The 20,725-nt window shown below is 37.1% G+C and overlaps 1 protein-coding gene across 2 annotated transcripts in view; it reads left to right on the plus strand.

Annotated features, from left to right (window-relative positions):
* The window catches only part of PPP1R21 (protein phosphatase 1 regulatory subunit 21), a 65,832-nt gene that overhangs the window by 34,736 nt on the left and 10,371 nt on the right, over window positions 1–20,725 (plus strand). For both annotated transcript variants that reach the window (XM_047852683.1, XM_047852684.1), the window contains exons 13-17: window positions 372–464; window positions 4,842–4,969; window positions 7,527–7,679; window positions 11,808–11,900; window positions 15,313–15,555. In XM_047852683.1, coding sequence (XP_047708639.1) covers window positions 372–464; window positions 4,842–4,969; window positions 7,527–7,679; window positions 11,808–11,900; window positions 15,313–15,555 — 710 coding nt within the window. The remainder of the gene's footprint in view (window positions 1–371; window positions 465–4,841; window positions 4,970–7,526; window positions 7,680–11,807; window positions 11,901–15,312; window positions 15,556–20,725) is intronic.

Here is a 20,725-nt window from a genome sequence, read left to right on the forward strand (position 1 = left end):
TAGTGATGTTCAACTAATAATCATGTATAGGGAAAGGAGAAATTGAGAAATGTGTCCTGAAGTTACAAGGTGAAAATTCAACTTTTATTTCAAGAAGAATCATAAAATATGTAATCCTACTTAACAATGTAATTTTGGTTCTTAACCATTAAAAATATTTGTGGATGTGGGTAATGCAGATGAGTTGGATGTATATTTATCACTCTTCTATCTGAATGTGTTTGCAAAGACTTCAGGAGCCATTATTTCCAACATATCACAAGCCATCTTTATTTTCTCTCTTCCCCAGAGTAGAGGAAGCAGGTGAGCTCTCAGGTTTTTAGGGGAAGTCTTCTGGGAAAATGCTTAGGCTTGTGATTTTGGTTTCCTAGGTACAGAGCCAGATGGACTCCTTCGGACGAACTATAGTTCTGTCTTAACAAATGTTGGTGCTGCTCTGCATGGATTTCATGATGTCATGAAAGGTGAGGTTTGGAAAGAACATAAATAAGCTGAAAACCTTCATCTCATTTTCTCAGATCTGCCCAAATGAGATTAAACCAATACCACCAAGGCTAATAGACCCCAGAAAAAGGCTTAGTAGCATTTGGCTTATGTTGAAGTGTGCAGCTCACTGCCTTCTGTTTTTTCCATCTGCTTCATTTCAGAAGGTAAACACAGTGCTGAAGAGAAACCCTTGTGCACAGTACTTTGGCCAAAAATACATTGCACTGATTTAAGGCAGGTGTGTGAATTTTATCAAGCCAGACATGCTATTCAGAGGCATTTAGCAAAATACTTTGCACTTGTTAGAGCCCAAGCGTGAAGGAGTTGAGGAATCCAGGGTTTAAAGTTCCAAGAAAGAATGTACTCACTTTCCACCATCCTGTGCATTTTTAAGTTTAAAGTGCCCATTTTAATTCCCTCCTCTCTCTCTCCCTCTCTGTCTCTGCCCGTCACTCACTTGCACCCACTCTCTCTCTCTCAAAAAAATAAAATGAAATAAAGTACCCATTTTAAGGCCTGTTTTCTTCAGGGGAGACTTAAGGAGTGGAGGTCTGGTTTTAAGCTTTGATTAGTTTTTAATTGCTATGTACAAGGAATATAGTCGGCTGAAGGACATTTCATATGCTGCTTAGCTAACTGTGATCCTGAGTCGACTTTTCAATCTGTGGGTCTGCATGGCTTCTAGGTTTTTTTCTTCTTTTCCCTTTGAAGAGAGTTGGGGTAGGAGAAGGAGGAAAGGGCAGAAGCAATTATTGGAAATAGCCCAGATGAATAATAGCCTAGATTATTCATTGTGGTATTTAGGTAACAATTAGGGACCAATTACTAGTTTCACAGAAAATAATTTTAAAACCTTAAGACTGTTGGAAAGCATGTACAAGATGGGTGTATTCAGGCTCTCTTGTAGGTTGGCATGTAACCTCCAGCACTGGGAATCATTCAGTCTTAGTGTCAGCAGTATTAGCTACACTGTCTTACCGTTCAGTATGGAGAATATACCTTTCTGTGGCTCGTCTCCAATTATAAGGAATTTAAAAAATCACTGTACTTCTAGGGCTAGCCATGGCTGTAGGAATCACAGCTTGAATAGACAGTCTTGGTGGCAGATGACAAGAGTCAGCCCAAACCCAGCAGAACTAGTCTGCTGTGTAGAGGACCTAAGGGCATGGTGCCTTTTTCCTGTGCAGCTTTTGGTTTGGTAAGTTAAAACCTAGCTATGGTCCTCTCTTCTAGGACTTTAGTTAACCCAGAGCTAGGCCATTGAAACCATAGGTAGCTGTTGCTACAGTTTTTGGTTTTAGTTTCTAAATTTTGCTATGCTGATATTATTTGTTCTTGCTAGCAGTTTCTCCAGCATTCCTATAAAGAATGGGTGAGAGCAGTGGAGGGTTGCTATCCAATAAGAGGGGTCTTAAAGCTTCCTTTACATTAAAAAAAAAAATCTCGATTTTATTTATATTTCTATTTTAATTAATCTATAATATACAGAGTTTTATACAGATGCTTTCTTTTTTTAAGATTTTTTTTTTAAGTAATCTCTGGACCCAGCATGGGGCTCCAACCTACAACCCCGAGATCAAGACTCAGATGCTCCATCAACTGAGCCAGCCAGACACCCCTATTCAGATGCTTTTATTCAAACATTATGTAAGATTAAGACACCAAGTGGTCCAAATGTAAGAATGTTACTGTTTGTTATTTGGGACATGAGCTAATGGAACTTATGGATCAGAGGCACCCTCCACCCTGAACCCCCTTAGTTCCTCCACTTGTTTCTGTCCTTGAAAACATAACGTAAAGAGAGAATATTGGGAAACATGAAGGGTGGTTGGCAAGATTATGGGGTCCTGTTACTAGGTTTACAGTTTAAATCTGTCTTTTTACTTAACTTGTAAGACTGGTGGGTATCTCTCATGGAAACTCAGAGTGAATATCAACTGGCATTAACAGAAGAAGCTTTATGTTTCAGAGAACTCTCATTTCAAGCCTCTTCCCTTCCTGCTTTGCCCTGAATAATTGCTTGATCTAAGTTAGAAGGCAGGCAGGTGTCATTATAAAAAGAGAGCTAGAGATATATTAAAATGTCTGTCCTAATGGATTTAAAATAGGAGTGAATTAATCTTTTAACAAGTGAATTCTGAGGGAGAATTGTTATTTTTTTAAAGTTTATTTTATTTTATTTTTTTTGAGAGAGAGAGCGTGAGCACAAAAGGGGAGGGGGGTGGAGAGAATCTCAAGCAGGCTCTGCACTATTAGCTCAGAGCCTGATGTGGGGCTTGAACTCATGAACTGTGAGATCATGACCTGAGCTGAAATCAAGAGTTGGATGCTTAACTGATTGAGCTACCTAGGCTCCCTGAGAATTGTTGATTTTTAGTCTTAGGTCTAAAGCAGGTAGACTCATAGGAAACATAAGAGAAAAATAAATCTCTGGGCTTAGGTTGCATGATTTCTTTGTTCTTTTTGGATTTAAAATTTAATGTCAAGGAACACCCTAAATAATTGAAATATTTCGACTTGATAAAGAGTACACAATTTGATTAGGAGAATTACTGTTGTCAAACTGCAGTGGCACAGGTCCAGTAGAAGCCATGTAAGTATTCATAGTATTATATGACTTTCATTAAGTATCCCAGTCACCTGCTGATCACCTAAGATTACTGCCAGCCAAGTTATATCATAGTTTTGTGTACTTCTAGCAAAATTGTGACCAAACCTTTCTGTGGTGTGTAGAGAGAAAATGTCTGTGTTAGGGGCTAGCAAGTTCAGTATATAAGAGTGTTCAGTGTTCAAATCAAAAAAATTTTTTTAATGTTTATTTTAGAGAGAGAGAGCGAGCGCGTGCATGTGAGCAAGTGGGGGGAGGGGCAGAGAGAGAGGGAGACACAGAATCCGAAGCAGGCTCCAGGTTCCAAGCTCTCAGTACAGAGCCCAGTGCGGGGCTTGAACTTATGAACTGTGAGATCATGACCTGAGCTGAAGTTAATGCCCAACTGACTAAGCCACCTAGGTGCCGCCAGTCGAATTTTTATTCACTTGGGTATCTTATGAATATATAGAGGATAATCATTTATTTTTGAAAACGTAAGTATAATAGTAATATACTAATTAGTTGAGTCTTTTGCTGTGGCAACTGTAATGTAAGGTGTTAACAACAGGGAAAACTGGCTAAAAGGTATACAGAAAAGTCTCTGTAACTTTTCTGTGACTCTAAAACTAAAAGTTTACATATATGTGCATATATGTATATTAAATATATAACTAAAACAATTCCCCAGTTTAAAAATTTTAGTAAAAATAATTCTATTCATAAAACAGTGATTTTGTGTTAAAATACCATGATCATATCAGGTTAAATCTCAAAAACCATTTCTTTCTAGTCTTATTTCTTTTCAATTATCCATAATCTAGGATTAACTAGACTTCTTGATTCTGAATAAATGCAGTTCTCTGCATACACACCTATTATAAGAATTAATTTTCATATTTTGTGATTTCTTTTTAGCTTTGTTGGTAGGGATAATTAGTGCTGTTGTACCTGAAGTATTCTAAAAAATTCAGAGGAGAATGAATTGTAAATACTTTATTATTTAAAAATATAATTACCCTTCCTTATAAATCAGTGTTGTCTTAAGATTCTCCCATTATCCCTTATTTCCAGGACAAAATCATTCTTTCTCAGAGACCCAGAAAACCCCAACCTTAAGTCATTTGGCCGGTTTCACCTACTGCAATTTCTCCTCATGCTTTTTATATTTAAGTCTCTCCTGTGCTTTTCTAACCACAGGCCTTTGTTGTAATATTCTGGGACTGGAGGCAGTAGCACGTGAAGCCATACACTGGAGGATTCAGTCCCAGTTTGGTTGTGAAGATCCTTGTCAGTGTTTGTTAGGGTGTGTACTGGCAGACTGACTAAGGTCCAGTAAGGATTGCAGGAGATTGTGTTGGTCATTCTCTTCCAGCCTCATGGTTAGCTTATATAAGTACAAGATGAATTCTCATTTGTGCCTGCCAGACTATTAAAACAGCGTTTTTAACTGGTAAATACTGGTCAGGGTCATTTACTCAACACTAGAATAAGAGCAAACACTCGAAAGAGGGAGAATCAGACCCTTAAGCTGGTGACTATAATAGAGACATCAGGATGGTGTTAAGAGACCCTCACTTGGCTCTATTCTTTCCACATGGATTTGTGACCTAGTTGATACTCAGGACAATCCCGATATATTTGGGACCATTTTTTGGTCATATTTACTGTGTAAATCTCTAAAAGCAGATATGAGAGTGAACGGGCTGGTTATCTGTATGCAACTTGTGTATGGATGGTAATAGTTTTCATTTGATTGCTTTTATAGATATTTCTAAACATTACAATCAGAAAGCTACAATAGAGCATGAACTTCCAACAGCAACACAGAAGCTCATTACAACTAATGACTGTATCCTGTCCTCAGTAGTAGCATTAACAAATGGAGCAGGAAAGGTAAGTTTTCTCTGGTTTATATTGACATTAAATTTAATTCTTAAGTAAGCTCCTTTTTTTTCCTTCCTTAAATGACATAGGAAAATTAATCTGTAAAAGAAGTTTGGAATATCAGACTTTTTTGTAAAATAAAGTTGTCTCCCTTTTCCTTCTCACTGCCCAGTATTTAAAGCAATAGGAGAGTGACTAGCATTCGTGATGAGTAAGTAGATCACTCACAGTTTATTTTTTAGTGAGATATTTGGTGATCAGTATACATCTTTGTATATATCAAATGTCTGCTGTATAGAAATTGGGAAATTACATAAAAAGAAAAACGAACCAATAAAACCTTCATTAATATTTTGGTTTTTTTCCTTCCTGGTTTTTTGTTTTTTGATAACACTTGTCCTAATGCTACCTCTGTGGTTTTGTTTCTTAACAAGAACTTTTAAGGTGACTTTGAACCTATGTCTTTTCATTGAACCATTAATATTAGATAATAATTATTTGGGTCATTAAGCACTTAATTATTATGATAAACTGGCCAAAATGCATTTTCTCTAAAAATTCTGTCTTGGATATTCTGGCTTCAGCAGCTGTCACATTGTCAGTATGTGTTCATGTGGCTGTCATCAGCACCTTTACTGATTCATATTTCTCTGGGAACTACCCATATATGTGTAACCAAAAGGACTGTATTCAGAACTATCTTAGCCCATTTGTTTCTGTGGATGCAACCTAATTTCTCAAGGAAATGTTAATTTCTGCCTGTGTTTATATACCATTATTTTTCTGACAGGTTACCCATAACAGGAACACATTTTTTTCAGGTAATTAAGTTAACCAGAAGTGATCATCGATCATATTACATGTTCAGTGTCCTCTTTCTCATCTTTCCCCGACTCAGACTGGTCTTTGTGACACTTTGCAGTGCTTGGGGCCATAATTAGAGGGTGTTATCTTTGGGTTCTGTCAGCGCACAGATCTGTGCCTCCAGGGTTCCTCAGCCAGAAGACCATCCCAGCTGTACCCTCTTGATCGCTTGCATCTACAGGCATGCTGAAGCTTTCTGAAGATAATTCTGACCTTGATTTAATTAAGAAAAATTCTGGAAGAAGAGAATGTTAGCACTTTAGAGGCGTTTCTGCAGTTTCTAACTTTTATGAAAATTCTGAAATATTAAATACCTTTATATAAGCTAATTTTAGATTTGCTTTACCTGAAACCTTAAAATGTCTCAAGGGAAGGTATCTGATTGTGAAAAATTGTGCAATTTTTATAAGTTTTTTTTAAAGTTTATTTATTATGAGAGAGAGAGACGGAAAGAGAGAGACAGGGGGAGGGAGAGAGAGCGATAGAGGATCCCAAGCAGGCCCCGCACTGTCAGTGTAGAGCCCGACGCAGGGCATGAACTAAAAAACCACGAGATCATGACCTGAGCCAAAATCAAGAGTCAGACGCTTAACCAACTGAGCCACCCAGGCACCCCTAAAAATGGTTTTTAACTGAAGTAAGTATCTGAACTAATGTTAGTTGGTAGCAGCTTAATATCTAGCTAATGTGATTTGATTAAACTAAATTTTATGGTATATAATTTTTAAAAGCCCAGTAGGAAAATGTAACATATGCATATTGAAGAACATTTAGAAAATGTACAAATACTAGAAAGAGGAAAGAATGTAAACCTCACCATATATTGCTATGACCTAAAATGCAAATCCTGGATATATGATTATCCATGTCATTTACAAGGAATGTAAAGCTCAAGACTTTTAGAATCCTTTATTTTCTTGAATACTACCTAGTGTAGAATTTCATTTGACATAGTAAAATACTAATGAAAAATAAAATCTTTCAGACCATTAGTGATTGCTTGCTTACTTTCTGGCCAATTTTTGCCAAGGTGTAGGATACTTTGTTCCATAAGTCACTTCTTATTTATCAAAATAGGATATTCTTTAATGTATCCAGCACTTTAATTTTTTTGGCTAATAACCTTCTCAGACATTTTTATTTATATCACCATTTCATACAACACTATAAATTCAAAGTCATGGCTCAGTCATGGGTCTTCGTGCCTGCTTCCACAGTCTTTATTATATTTGTAGATCATAAATTGAGATTTACAGAATTAAATTTAAGTAGAATTATCATATTCAAGATGCTGTGTCCTGTCTCATGTTCAATTGGAAACATTCAAAGTTAAAATACAAATGGAATATATAAATCCAAACATGCATATTTTGAGACTAGTGGCAGAAATTAATGAGGTAAATGGCCCATGAACATCATCCCCAGAATAAACCCGAATCAGTCTTGGTTTTCAGAAAGAATAGAAATTGTCTAGGTTAAGACATGTCAGAAGTCTGGTCTCAATCTTTATACTGGTATTGTCTTTCTATTACAAATCATTGCCCTAGGAATTCTTCCCAAGTAAATAAATGTGGGCTTTTGGCAGGTGTTGAAATTTCATTTCCATTCCGGCACCTTTAACTTTGCTTCGAAAACTATTAGGTCTATATTTTAGATACATGATTGGAAAACAAAATCTATTTTCTTGTCACACTTGATTTAGATTGCATCTTTCTTCAGCAACAATGTGGACTACTTCATTGCTTCTCTGAGCTACGGGCCTAAGGCAGCGAGTGGCTTCATTAGTCCTCTTTCAGCTGAGTGCATGCTGCAATACAAGAAAAAAGCTGCCGCCTATATGAAGGCTCTGAGAAAGGTTTGTGAGCTCCTGTTAAATTAACCTCAGAGGAAAAATCAGGAATCATTCCAGAGAAGGGCAAGAGTTTTTCCACATTTCGTTTTGTTTAGATTTTACACAGTTGGGGGCACAGGTGGTTGGTGAGTATTGGGGGAGGTCTTTGGGGAGGAGAAGGTGACAGAGACCCAAACCTCAATTAATGTGTGATCTATGCATAGGCCATGTTGAACTCATGTCCCCAAATGTCTAGAATGAGGCAGCCAGGCAGCCAATAAATATCAAACTTCAGAAATCTCAAACTTGTAGAAATAGAAAAAAATTGAAATACATTTATAATTTTTTCCTGAATATAAGAATACAAGGTCATTGCCAGCAGAAATCAGAAGGTGTAACAGTGCATAAAGAAGAAGAAAATTACGCACCAATTCCCACCCCCCAGAGGTAGCTACCCTTAATTTTGTTGGAGTATATCTGTATCCAAAAAACTTTAGTGCATGTGTGTACACACTCACACAAGGAAACACATACATGTATGTGCTATAAAAAGCAAAGTGTATCTGGATACATACCCTTCTATTTCATTTTACTTTTTTATTTCAATTTTTTATTTAAATTCTAGTTAGGATATATGGTAAAATTGGTTTCAGGTGTAGAATTTAGTGATTCATCACTTATATTTAACACCCAGTGCTCATCACAAGTGCCCTCCTTAATGTCCTAACCCTAACCCAATTAGCCCATCCCCTGCCTACCTCCCCTCATCACTTCTCAGTTCTCTGTAGTTGAAGAGTGTCTTATAGTTTGCCTCCCTCTCTCTCTCTCTCTTTTTTCCCCCTTCTCCTATGTTCATCTGTTTTGTTTCTTAAATTTCACATATGAGTGAAATCATATGGTATTTGTCTTTCTCTCACTGGCTTATTTTGCTTAGCAGAATATGTTCTTGCTCAATCTGCATTGTTGGAATGGCAAGATTTCATTCTTTTGGATGGCTGATAGTCCATTGACATACACTGTTTTAGAATATTGTTTTTGTGGATATAAAAACTGTGATTTTTAATACATCAAATAATACTTTCTATAAGTATAAATTGTTATCATTTTAATACCTCTATAGTATTAAATCTATAGTATTTCATTCTGTGTGTGATAATTTAATTCACTAATCCATTGCTCATGGATATTTAGGTTGTTTCCTATTTTTCACTGTTATATGCGGAGAAACAGTAGATATTCTTGCACATGCAACTCTAATTTTGTGCATTTTTTACCTTTTTCCTCCTTATTTTTTTTTACTTTTAGGTACAAATAATGCCTAAACATATTCTTATATTACATTAGAACATTACATGTATAGTCCCTAATTCCACTCTCTCTCCAGAGGTCACTATAGCTATCAGTTTGGTGTATAACCTTCCAGAATCTTGAAGCATTTATATGCATCTGTATAAACTTATAGACAATATACAATGTATAGAATTTTTCTGTTTTCAACCGAAATGCCTGTTTCATTGTGCAACTTGATTTTTTCTTTTTTTAAACTTTTTAAGTTTCATTTATTTATTTTAAATGTTTTATTTATTTTGAGAAAGAGTGTGAGTGGGGGAGGGACAGAGAGAGAGAGGGAGAGAGAGAATCCCAAGCAGGCTGTGTACTGTTAGAGCAGAGCCCATTGTGGGGCTCACTCTCACAAACTGAACCGTGAGATCCATGACCTGAGTTGAAAGCAAGAGTTGGACACTTAACCAACTGAGCCACCCAGGTGCCTTGATTTTTTTCATTTAAAGTGTCTTAGATGTGCCTGACTGGCTCAGTTTGAAGCGTGGGAGATTCTTGATCTCAGGGTCATGAGTTTGAGCCCCACATTGTGTATACAGATTATTTTAAAAAATTAATTAATTAAAAAAATGTTTTATTAGGTGTATAGAATTGTTGAATCACCATATTGTACATCTGAAACTAACATTGTTCTTCAACTATGTATTTAAAAAAATGTTTTTTAATGTTTTATTTATTTTTAAGAGAGAGAGAGAGCGTGCATGAGCAAGTGGGGGGAGGCGCAGAGGGAGAGGGAGACCCAGAATCAGAAGCATGCTCCAGGCTCTGAGCTGTCAGCACAGAGCCCGATGCAGGGCTCGAACTCACAAACTGTGAGATCATGACCTGAGCCGAAGTCGGATGCTTAACCAACTGAGCCACCCAGGCGCCTGCATCAACTATACTTAAAAAAAATGAAGAAACAAAGAAAAATTAAAAACAAATAAAATGTTTTAGAGACCTGTCTGTATCATTACATATGGTGGCTACTATATTCTTTTTAAATACAGCATAGAATCTTACAATATGTATGTTTTGTGGCTCATTTAGATATTCCTTATTGGTGGGCATTTAGGTTCATTCCAGTTTTTTACTGTTACAATAATACTGTAAGTGATAGCTTTGTAAATGCCTCCTTGGGCACATGTGTGGAATATTGAGTAGTGGAATGTTCTGAATCATGTGGCTTGCACATTTTACATTTTAATATGTGTTGCAAATTGTCCTTAAGAGTAGCTGTACTGTTTTATGTTTCTAGCATTGTATAAGGCTACCAGTCTCTCTTTGTGTAATTATTTTAATTATGTCTTTAAGATTAATTTCCCAAAATGGAATTGCTGGTTCAAAGCCTGTGAATCTTTCAAATTTTGACACATTTTTCCAGACTACACTTCAGGAAGATTGTCTATTTATAGTTTATCAGCAGAAGTATAAATTTAACCCATAAATTTAATATTAATTAGACAAGAAGCTTCTTATTTTAATTTGCATTTCTTTGCTTATTGAAGTAGTATGTCTTTTCATAAAGTTATTGTTTGTATTTATTCTGTCAATTCTCTGTTCATCGTTGATCTATTTTTAGATAAATGTTCCTAATTAGGGTTGAAAGAGCTCCCTATATAGTAAGAACTTTAATCCTGTGCCTGTGTTAGAAGTATTTTTTCTCCAGTTTGCTGTAGTATTTTTTCAAAATAGAAGTTTTAATTTTTATATCTTTAAACCAATCTTTTTCTTTATGGTGGTGATTCTTGGCCAGGGGTACTTTTCAAGATTACAGAAATGATCACCTACATTTTCTTCCATTACTTTCATGGTCTAAATTTTTAGATTGAATTCTTTAATCCATCTTGGAGTCATTCTGATAGAGGTATGAAAAAGGGATCTAAATAGTTATTTTTCTAGATTATTACCTGGTTATCCTTGTGGCTTTTATCCAGTCTGTCCTTTCTCTATTGACTTAAAAAAAAAAACCCAGCATTTATCACATAATATGTTTTTGTGTATGCTTTTGTCTGTTTCTAGATATTCTGTTCTCTTCCTTTATCTGTCTATTCATGTGTTTGTTTTGGAAAGTTTTATTGGGGGGTTTAATTGACAAAAAAAAAAACTGCATATATTTCAAGCATACAATTTGATAGGTTTTGACATATGTTTACATCCTTAAAAGCACAGTCAAGACAATGCCCCTTAGTGATCTTTATTTCTGCCTCTCTGACAATCTGCTTTAAAAAAAAAAAAAGTTGAGATGTCATTGACATACAATATTATATTAGTTACAGGTGTACAACATAGTGATTCAACACTTATATACATTACAGAGTGATCACCAAGATAAGTGTAGCTACCATCTGTCACCATACAAAGTTGTTACTTACTATTTATACTCCTATGCTGTGCATCCTGTGCTGTATCTTATTTATTTTATAACTGGAAGTTTGCATCTTTTAATCCCCTTTCTCTATTTTGCCCATGCTCTCACCCCCCACCCCTCCCCAATCTGGCAACCACCTGATTGATTTCTGTATCTGAGTCTGTTTCTGTTTTTTTTTTTTTTCTTTAATTTGTTTTGTAGATTTCACATAGAAGTGAAATCATATGGTATTTGGTATAGGTCCATATGCTTTTAGTTAGTGTAGATTATAACTGGAATGACAAGTCCCTCTTCATTATTTTTCTTTAAAAAAGGTCCCTGTGACATCATTAAAAGGAAATAGTGAATGTTGGCATATGTCTGAATTTATTGTTGAACCCCATTTAACATTCTTTCTGTGTACATAGGATTCAGGAATGATATGATCTTTTCCTTTAATTCTTCTGCTGCCTTTTCCATAGCCCCTCTTGGAGTCTGTGCCTTACGAAGAAGCTCTGGCAAACCGCCGGGTCCTTCTCAGCTCTACTGAAAGTCGAGAAGGCCTTGCACAACAGGTATGGTGCCTCATGCTACTTGTTAAAGGAGCATAAATGTTAAATCCCCTGGAGAAGGCTTTTAACACAGAACAATATAAAAGACTTCATAAGTGAACATGTAAAATTAATTGTTTAACATGTGCTAAAATGCACCATAAGCATAATTCATTGAAGAACATTTGTTGATACTCTATTTTTATTTTATTATTTTTTAATGTTTTTATTTATTTTTGAGACCAAGAGAGAGCAGGAGCAGGGGAGGGGCGGAGAGAGAGGGAGACACAAAATCCGAAGCAGACTTCAGGCTCTGAGCTGTCAGCACTGAGCCACCCAGGCGCCCCTGTTGATACTCTAAATAAGTCATCTTGATTCAGTTGGTGTTATAATTGCCACTCAGGTAATATCAACACACTTTGGCCATGGTGATTCTTTCTTTCTCTAGGCACTAGATTTAAAAGTCTGAACTAATAAGGCAAAAAAGGGGGAGGAGCTTGAGACTCCATGAGTTATTTATTTCTTAAATGATCAGGAACAAAAAATTTCCAATATTCAGTTAGTTGGTTAATTGAATTTGGGGGCTAGGTGGAGGTGGGAGGGAAGTTGGTACACACTGACACTGGTTTAGCTTTTGTCAGAGACGTACTTCAACAGCAGGCTTGCGTAAAGTTTTGGAAATACTTATTTTAAAGAGAGTGCAAATAGATTCACCTGACACATCCTTTTGTCTGCTGTCCTTTTGTCTTTTTGACATTAAATGAGCTAGGATGTTGGAAGTAAACATTTAATCCAGAGAGTCATTCCTAAAAAACAAAATTCTTGGGACAAAAATAAAATGTTGAATACTTTAAAAGTTGATTTTCAATTTCAATTTTCTTTTTACTTTATGTAAGGAAAGTAAGGCTTAAAGAAATTAAGCAGCTTTTACCCAAGGTAGCTAGTAAGTGGGAGAACTGTCTGGTTTCAGAGCTGTTGCAGCACTGCCCCCCCCTCCCCCATTGACCAGCTGTAGGCTAGTCTGATAAGCACTCTGGGTGTGACTTCCTGTCTCTCTGAAAAGAGTGAGTCTAAGATCTGCCTTCCAGGGCCTTGTAAGGATTAACTGAGCCAATGGGAGGCAGTGTAATATAGTGAAAAGAATCAGACTTGTGAGCCAGACAGCCAGACACATGGGATCCAAATCCTGGCTCTGCCATTTGCTAGCTTAGCAGGTGGTTCAGCTGCTGGGAGCTTTAGTTCTCCTCTTTGGGAAATGAGAATTGAAGGACTGTGAGGCTTTAATGGGATCCTGGCAGGAAAGTACCATGAACAGTGTCTGCTGCATGGTAATTGCTCAACCATGATAGCCGGTAAAGCATTTGGAATTCACTGTAAGATTGTTTTTATTTTCATGTAATTCTCAAGCTTTCATTTGCCCTGAGAATTAATATACTTAGACTTCTTGTTGAATGGAGTATAACATAATTTAAAAAATATATACAAATTATTAATGTATAGTTAATCCTTGAACAGCAAGAGGGCTGGGGCATTGATCCCCTTGCACAGTTGAAAATTCGTGTAAACTTTTGACTCCCCCAAAACTTAATTGCTAATTACCTATTGTTGACTGGAAGCCTTACTGATAACATAAATATCCGATGTACACATATTTTGTGTATTTTATGTATCATATACTGTATTCTTATAATAAAGTAAGCTAGAGAAAAGATGTTATTAAAATCATAAGGAAGAGAAAATACTTTTACAATATTGTATGTATTTATTGAAAAAAATCCACATATAAGTGGATCCATGTAGTTCAAACCCATGTTGTTCAAGGGCCGACTGTGTATCCCAGTGAATTTTCACAAGCAAACATACTGATGTAACTAGCATCTCAGTAAAAATTTTTAAAAAGAACACTTCTGTATGTAAAGTATTCCTTTAAGAAAAAAAATACTAGGAGTTCAGCAGCCTTCCTCATGCCCCTTTCTTGCCTTCCTCCTTGCCCCCAAAGAAAACCATCATCTTGTGTTCTAACACAATAGATTAGTGAAGAGTTCAGTAAACGAAACTTTTCATTCATTGAGATTATATAATATATATTCTTTCAGGTCTGCCTTCTCTCATTCAACATTATATTTGTAATATTCATCCGTGTTATGTGTAATTGTAATCTGTCCATTTTCATTGTTGTTTAGTATTCTACTGGGTGAATATGCATTATTCTTTTTGATTGCCTATGAATATTTGGGTAGTTGCAGGTGTTTGGCTATCATAGTGCTATTGTGAACATCCTTACCTATGTCTTCTGGTAAATGTGCATCGGGTTACATACATAGAAATAGAATTGTTGGGTCATATAGGATATGATGTCTTCAGCTTTAAAGATCCAGCCAAACAGTTTTTCAAAGTGTTTGTCCCAAATTCCAGTCCTGCTAGCACTATCTGGTAGTTCCAGTTGCTCCACAAACATGCCCACCTTTGTGTTTTCTTCTTTTTTAAAAATTTTTTTAAATGTTTTATTTATTTTTGAAAGAGAGAGAGACAGAGTATGAGCAGGGGAGGGGCAGAGAGAGAGGGAGACACAGAATCCGAAGCAGGCTCCAGGCTCTGAGCTGTCAGCACAGAGTCTGACAACAGTGCTTGAACTTGTGAACCGCGGGATTGACCTGAGCCGAAGTCGGACACTTAACTGATTGAGCCACCCAGGTGCCCCTGTATTTTCTGTCCTTTAATTTTAGTCATTTGGGTGGTTTCAAATTGCTTTGCTTTGATAATGGTGACATTGAATACCTTCTTTTTTATGTTTTTAGTCTTGTTCAGTGCCTATTCAAGTCTTTTTCCCCCCCTATTTTTCTATTGGGTTGTCTTTTTCTTACTGATTTGTAGAAGTTCTTTATATATTCTACATGTTTAGTCTTCTGTTGGATACATGCTTTGCAGATGTCTTCCATTTTGTGACTTTCCTTTTCACTCTCTTAATGATATCTTTCTTTTTTTAAAATTTTTTTATTGTTTATTATTTTTGAGAGAGAGAGAGAGACTGAGAGCAAGCAGGGGAGGGGCAGAGAGAGAGAGGGAGACAGAACTAGAAGCAGACTCCAAGCTCTGAGCGCTCAGGACAGAGCCCGACGCGGGGCTTGAACTCACAGACCACAAGATCATGACCTGATCTGTAGTCGGCCACCCAACCAACTGAGCCACCCAGGTGCCCTGATGATATCTTTCGATGAGTAAAGATTTTTAATTTTACTGTCATCCAATTTTTCAGTTTCTGGTTGTGCTTTGTGAATCTTGTTTAACAATATTTCCTTTTCTCTGTGTAACGTTCAGGCTTTTTAAATTTTATTTCTGGGAGGCAGTTTGGGTTGATGTGCTGTGAAGCCTGTCTTTAGCCACTAAGTTTTGTCTGCATCATCCTCTAAGGTGCAGAACTCTATTGCTTTTCAAGGTTCAGCAAAGTCTGGAAAAGATTTCTAAACTGGAGCAGGAAAAAGAGCATTGGATGTTGGAAGCACAGTTAGCCAAAATCAAGCTGGAGAAAGAAAACCAGCGAATTGCAGATAAGCTGAAGAGTACAAGCATCGGGCAGGGGGTTGGGCCAGCCCAGGAAAATCCCACTGGGGTGAATGCAGGGGGCCAGGAAGAAGCCTCAACCAAGGCTGTGCTGGAGCCTATTCACAGCACCAGTCTGGTAAGTGTCTCCTCCTCCTCCTCCACTCCTCCCCTCCCCCTCCCCCGCCCCCTCTTTCTTCTTCTTTAACGATAATTGGTAAGGCCTTAACCTAGTGTTTGCTGTTAACCATCTAAATTACATGTCAGTGTAAAACAGGTATTATCCATGTGTTCTAGAAAAAGCAAGGGGTAATCAGGATGGCTCCTTGAAAAAGCTATTTCATTAAATTTCCTTTGATTTTCCATGACACTTCCCCATGGTAAAGGCTGTATTCCTGGAAAAGATCAAGTAAGTCAAATTTAAGGTGATTCTGTTTTTCTATAGGTTATGTTTCTGACCAAGGGCTTGAATGTCTAACTTTCCATAGAAATGACCCCAAATACCATTAAAATTTTTTTTTAAATGTTTATTTATTTGAGAGAGAGAGAGAGAGAGAGAGAGAGAGAGAGAGAGAGACAGACACAGAATGCGAAACAGGCTCCAGGCTCTGAGCTGTCAGTGCAGAGCCCTGTGCGGGGCTCAAACTCACAAACCGTGAAATTGTGACCTGAGCGAAGTCAGACGCTTAACTGACTGAGCCACCCAGGCACCCTACAAATACCATTTTAAACCAATTTATGGTTCTTAGACAGTATAAAGCTTTACAACATATATGTAATACAGAAGCTCATCAGGTTAGTTATATTCCATGAGGCAGTATACTGCCAAGTTATCTTACAACCTTATATTTCTTGCCTTATATTTAACTGCAGTGATTCAGAAGGTGAAGAAACATCTGTCTATATTGGAGCTATTAATTACTTCAGGTAACTTCAAAGTTATGTCAAGAAAAATTTTCTAATTATAATATTCTGCCCACTGTAAGAAAAAGTTAGAAAATCTAGGAAAGGAGAAATCAGAGGGGGATAAAACCCTTATAATTAGAAATATGGCTTATTAGGTACATTTTTACAAGCCTTTCTTGAAGATCTTGAGGTGAGCCATGGTGCTTTCGTGAGACCTGTCCTAAGCACTTGATTTTACCCTTCCTGTAGCTCACTGATGCAATGGATGAGCAAGGCATGGTCCTTCTTAGATTTACCTCACATCTGATTCAGGGCATCCCTGATAGTAAAGCATACAAACCAGCTTTTATTTTCAAGATGTATATAGGCTCCATTTCATTTTAACAGTGTCAGAAACTCAGTTTATTATTATTTTTCCTAGATGTGATACTGGTATTATGATTATTTAGGAGAATATCTTAATTTTTGGAGATAAACACCAAAGTACTTAGGTATGCTAGTATATGCAATTTACTTTCAGATTGTTCAGAAAAAAAATACATATATGTATATATGTATACGTATATATACATGTATATATCTGTATACACACACACACACACAGATAAATAAAACAAATGTAGCAAAATGTTAATTATTAAATGTAGATGGTGGATATACAGACATTTCTTAAACTTTTTATCCCCAACTTCCTGTGTGTTTGAAAATTTTCATAGTAAAATATGGGGAGCAAAAAAGGATTAAAATTTTTAGAAAAGCAAAAACACATAAAACCACACTTCTCAGAGTTGTGACTTGCGTGGACACCATGCTCACAGGATGATCCTGTAGAGTGACCCTCTGATCACAGGTCTGAATCCCAGACATGAGTCCTGCACATTGCCTCTGGCTAGGAGAAGCTGACTGCTTAGAGGGTACATTCAACACACATAGCTGAATGTTGACATCTGTTCAGGGACCACCTGGGAAAGCACCTCCCCCTACTCATCTTTGGATTTCCCTTCAGAGTCTGTCTCATTGATCCGGTCACACGGTTCTCCCTCTTGGTCTGATTTCTTGTTTCTCTCCTGTCTCTTTCTCCTTTCCTATACCTGTTCCTTTGCTCGTCTCACACTTGCACTAAGCAGTAGAGTTGGTGGTGGAGGGAGTAACTGTTGGACCAGACTAGACCGGGAAGAGTGCTGATACAACAGTAGTGATTGTAGTGATCATGGGCCGGCCACAGTGCTGAGGACTTTTAGTATGTTACCTCAGTCAGTCCTCATACAGATCCTATGAGATTGTACATACTATCATGTCTCTGTTTTGTAAATGAGACTGGGGGGCAGAGAGGTGAAAAAACTCAGCTGAAGTCATACACTTGGTAAGTGATGGAACTAGGATGGAACCCAAGGTATCTGGGACCATGGCCTTGTGATCTGATTGGTGTCAGAAAATAGATCAGCTGACATCAATTCATCTGTTTACTGCTTGCCTTTCTGAAGTGCTGGGAGTTGGCAACACTGGTGTATTTGAGTCATTAATGTCGGTTGCTGAAAATTGAGGACTGTCTTTTTATTTGATTCTTCCATATGTAAGTGAGAAGGACTTCCCAGGGATGTGGGAAACGTTTAGTACTGAGCACTCTTGGGGCATGAGTGATGATGACTTTATTTGTGCTTGAGATTGGAAGTCAGTGTTATTTTAAGTAGTCTGTCCAGTTAGCATCTCTGTACATGGCCTTGATTTCTTTTGTTCGCAGATTTCTGTCTGCATCTCGCAAGGGTCTCTTTCCTCCCACCCACCTTATAAGGTGTTATCAGAATAATTTTCCTAGAGTATATTACTGATTATGCACTCTCTCGCTTTAGACTTCTGGTAGCTCTGTTATCTATAGAATATAATCCACTCATTTGTTCAAGGTGTGTGGATACCTTTTCCAGACTACCTGTCTAGCCCTGTCTTCTACATTTCCTCATACAAAGCCAAATTGAGCTCTTCCCTGATAATGTTCTCGGCATTTTTGCTTCCCTCTCTTTGTTCAAGCTATTTCTTTTGATATCTGTGTATCCATTACCCCCATCATCTCAATGCTCACATACTTTTGCCTTTCAACTCCTCTTTCCTTCTCCTTGACTTTCTTGAATTCACAATTCTGCCCATGATTTTAGGTACACTTGAGGTGCCACATTTTCCATGCACCCTAGTTGTGGGTGTTGTCTCTGATGGTCAGGATTAGAGAACCAAGACGTGACTGGCCTCCTTTCATTTTTCACAGTCAGTTTTTGTGGCTTTCACTCTAATGGAATACAATCATGGATAGACATTTGTGGAGCGCTGTGGGATCACAGAGAAAGCTGCTGGAGGGCGCGGGGAGGATGCCGCAGAAGAGGTAATATGGATGGGGTTCAGAAGTGAATAGGAGTCCAAGGCACGAGGAGAGTATTGCAGGCCAGGGACAGGGTCTCAGCACGTAACTCTCCTTCCTCCTGTGCGTGGCGATTCTTGCCAAAACCAGCCTGGAGACAGACCACAGAGATACAAGAGTGATGGTGTTTTGCCTTCCTTGACATTTCTCCTTTTCAGCCTTTCTTTTTATCCCCTTGTCTTTCCCCACCTACCCCTAGTGAACTTCACTGACTAAGCATGCAGCTCTGTGTGTCCTTTCTGTCATGTTCCCTTTGGGTGTAAAGGAGCAAGTCTGTGCCCATTTTAAAGTTAATTGATTGACTAAGGAAGCTCATCTTACAAGTCCTCAGAAGATTACTTTGGTTTAAGCACCTTGGGACTAAAAAAGTTACATCAGAAAGAAACTATTTCTAACTCTGTGGCAGTTTGGTAGTTGAATGCATATTATTTGTCATTAAAATACCTAATAGGGTAATTTGAGCATTCAGCCACCTATCAGTTCATTGTAATCAAAGATGTCAGTAACCTCAAGAAAGAAAAGGCACAGAATAATACAAATTTCTGCTTCTTGCTGGAATTAAAGAGCATTCATAGAATTTTAAGTATATATATTTTATGTATAAAGAGAATACATGTACATTGTAGATAATTTAAAACTACAGAAAATTAAAGAAGAAAAAAGTTGACATTCTCTTGAATACTCAAAGCAACTACTGTTAACATTTTTCCTGCAAAATTTCATGCCTGGTTGATACTGTGCTACATATCATTTCAAATCTTTTAAGGTAATGTGAACACATAAATATTTATCTTATTATTAGAACTCTGTATAAACTTAGTTGTTGATTGCATAGTATTCTATATAGAATATACCTTAGTTTAACCTATGATTGGACACTGGTTATAATTTGTGCTATTTTAAATAGCATCTCCTTTTGTGGATAAGGTTCTTTCTGCATCTCAGATGATGTCTTCAGGATACAGTCTCAGGGTTAGAACTATTAGGTCAAAAGACATGAATGTTTTCAAGTTTCTTGACCTTTATTGCCAAATTATTTTCTAAAAGGGCCATATCAGTTTACGCTCATCAGCATCATATGAGAACATGTTGAAATTATGTATGTTGATTTTTTTCCTTCCATTTATCTACTACCATTCCTCTGTGGGTCTGTGTGCTATAATACATTCTCAAACCGTAACCAGGGAGTCACTGGATAAGGGTGGGGAGGCAGAATATAGATGCATGCTCGTAGTTTCTCTTGCCAAATATAGTCATATTTGAATATATAAAATTAAATGATTGGCATGTTACCATAAACAGCTTTTAACTAAAAGAGAAAGACTAATTGCTACTCCTGCTTCAGTGAGTAGAAAATTATGGTTCTATTAAAAAAAAAAAGTAGTATAAAAGATTCTTTTACAGCTAGGTGGGCATGACATTCATTAGCATACACTCTGTTGATACTCTGTTCACTGTTCAGAGTAATACTCTGGAGGAAATTATTTAGAATCTGTGAAAACTGTTTATTGGTGTGATCTGTGGGTATCAGAATCCACTGAAACTGAGTTTCCAAGTTTCCTTAAGTTATTGTGCCCAAGCACATGCATTTCCACTTTGAACAATAACCTGAAATCAGTATTCATGACTATCTGCTTTTGAAATCTTAATCCACAAAAGCAACCTGGCAGTACTTTAATGTGTCTGAAATTACATTTTCTTTTTCATTAATTTAAACCTCAAATTAGTATTTATTAATGTCATAACATTGTATCAAAAGTGTATTTCTTCTTTCTCCTTTTGAACTTTCAGCAGAATGTTTGTTATTTGTATTTTCTGTTTGGAATGTTTAGTTATTATGGTCACCATAAAACTGTCTTTACCCCTCCTCGGCTACTGTTTTGGAAATAGGCCCAGAAATGATGAGTCAAAGCTCTTCTCCCTCTCTCTCTTCCCAGGCAATTTGTTGGGTTTCAGTGAAAATGACTACAGCATTTTGATAGAGGAAATAGTGATG

This window comes from Prionailurus viverrinus, chromosome A3 (assembly GCF_022837055.1).
Source record: "Prionailurus viverrinus isolate Anna chromosome A3, UM_Priviv_1.0, whole genome shotgun sequence".
NCBI classification, from domain to species: domain Eukaryota; kingdom Metazoa; phylum Chordata; class Mammalia; order Carnivora; family Felidae; genus Prionailurus; species Prionailurus viverrinus.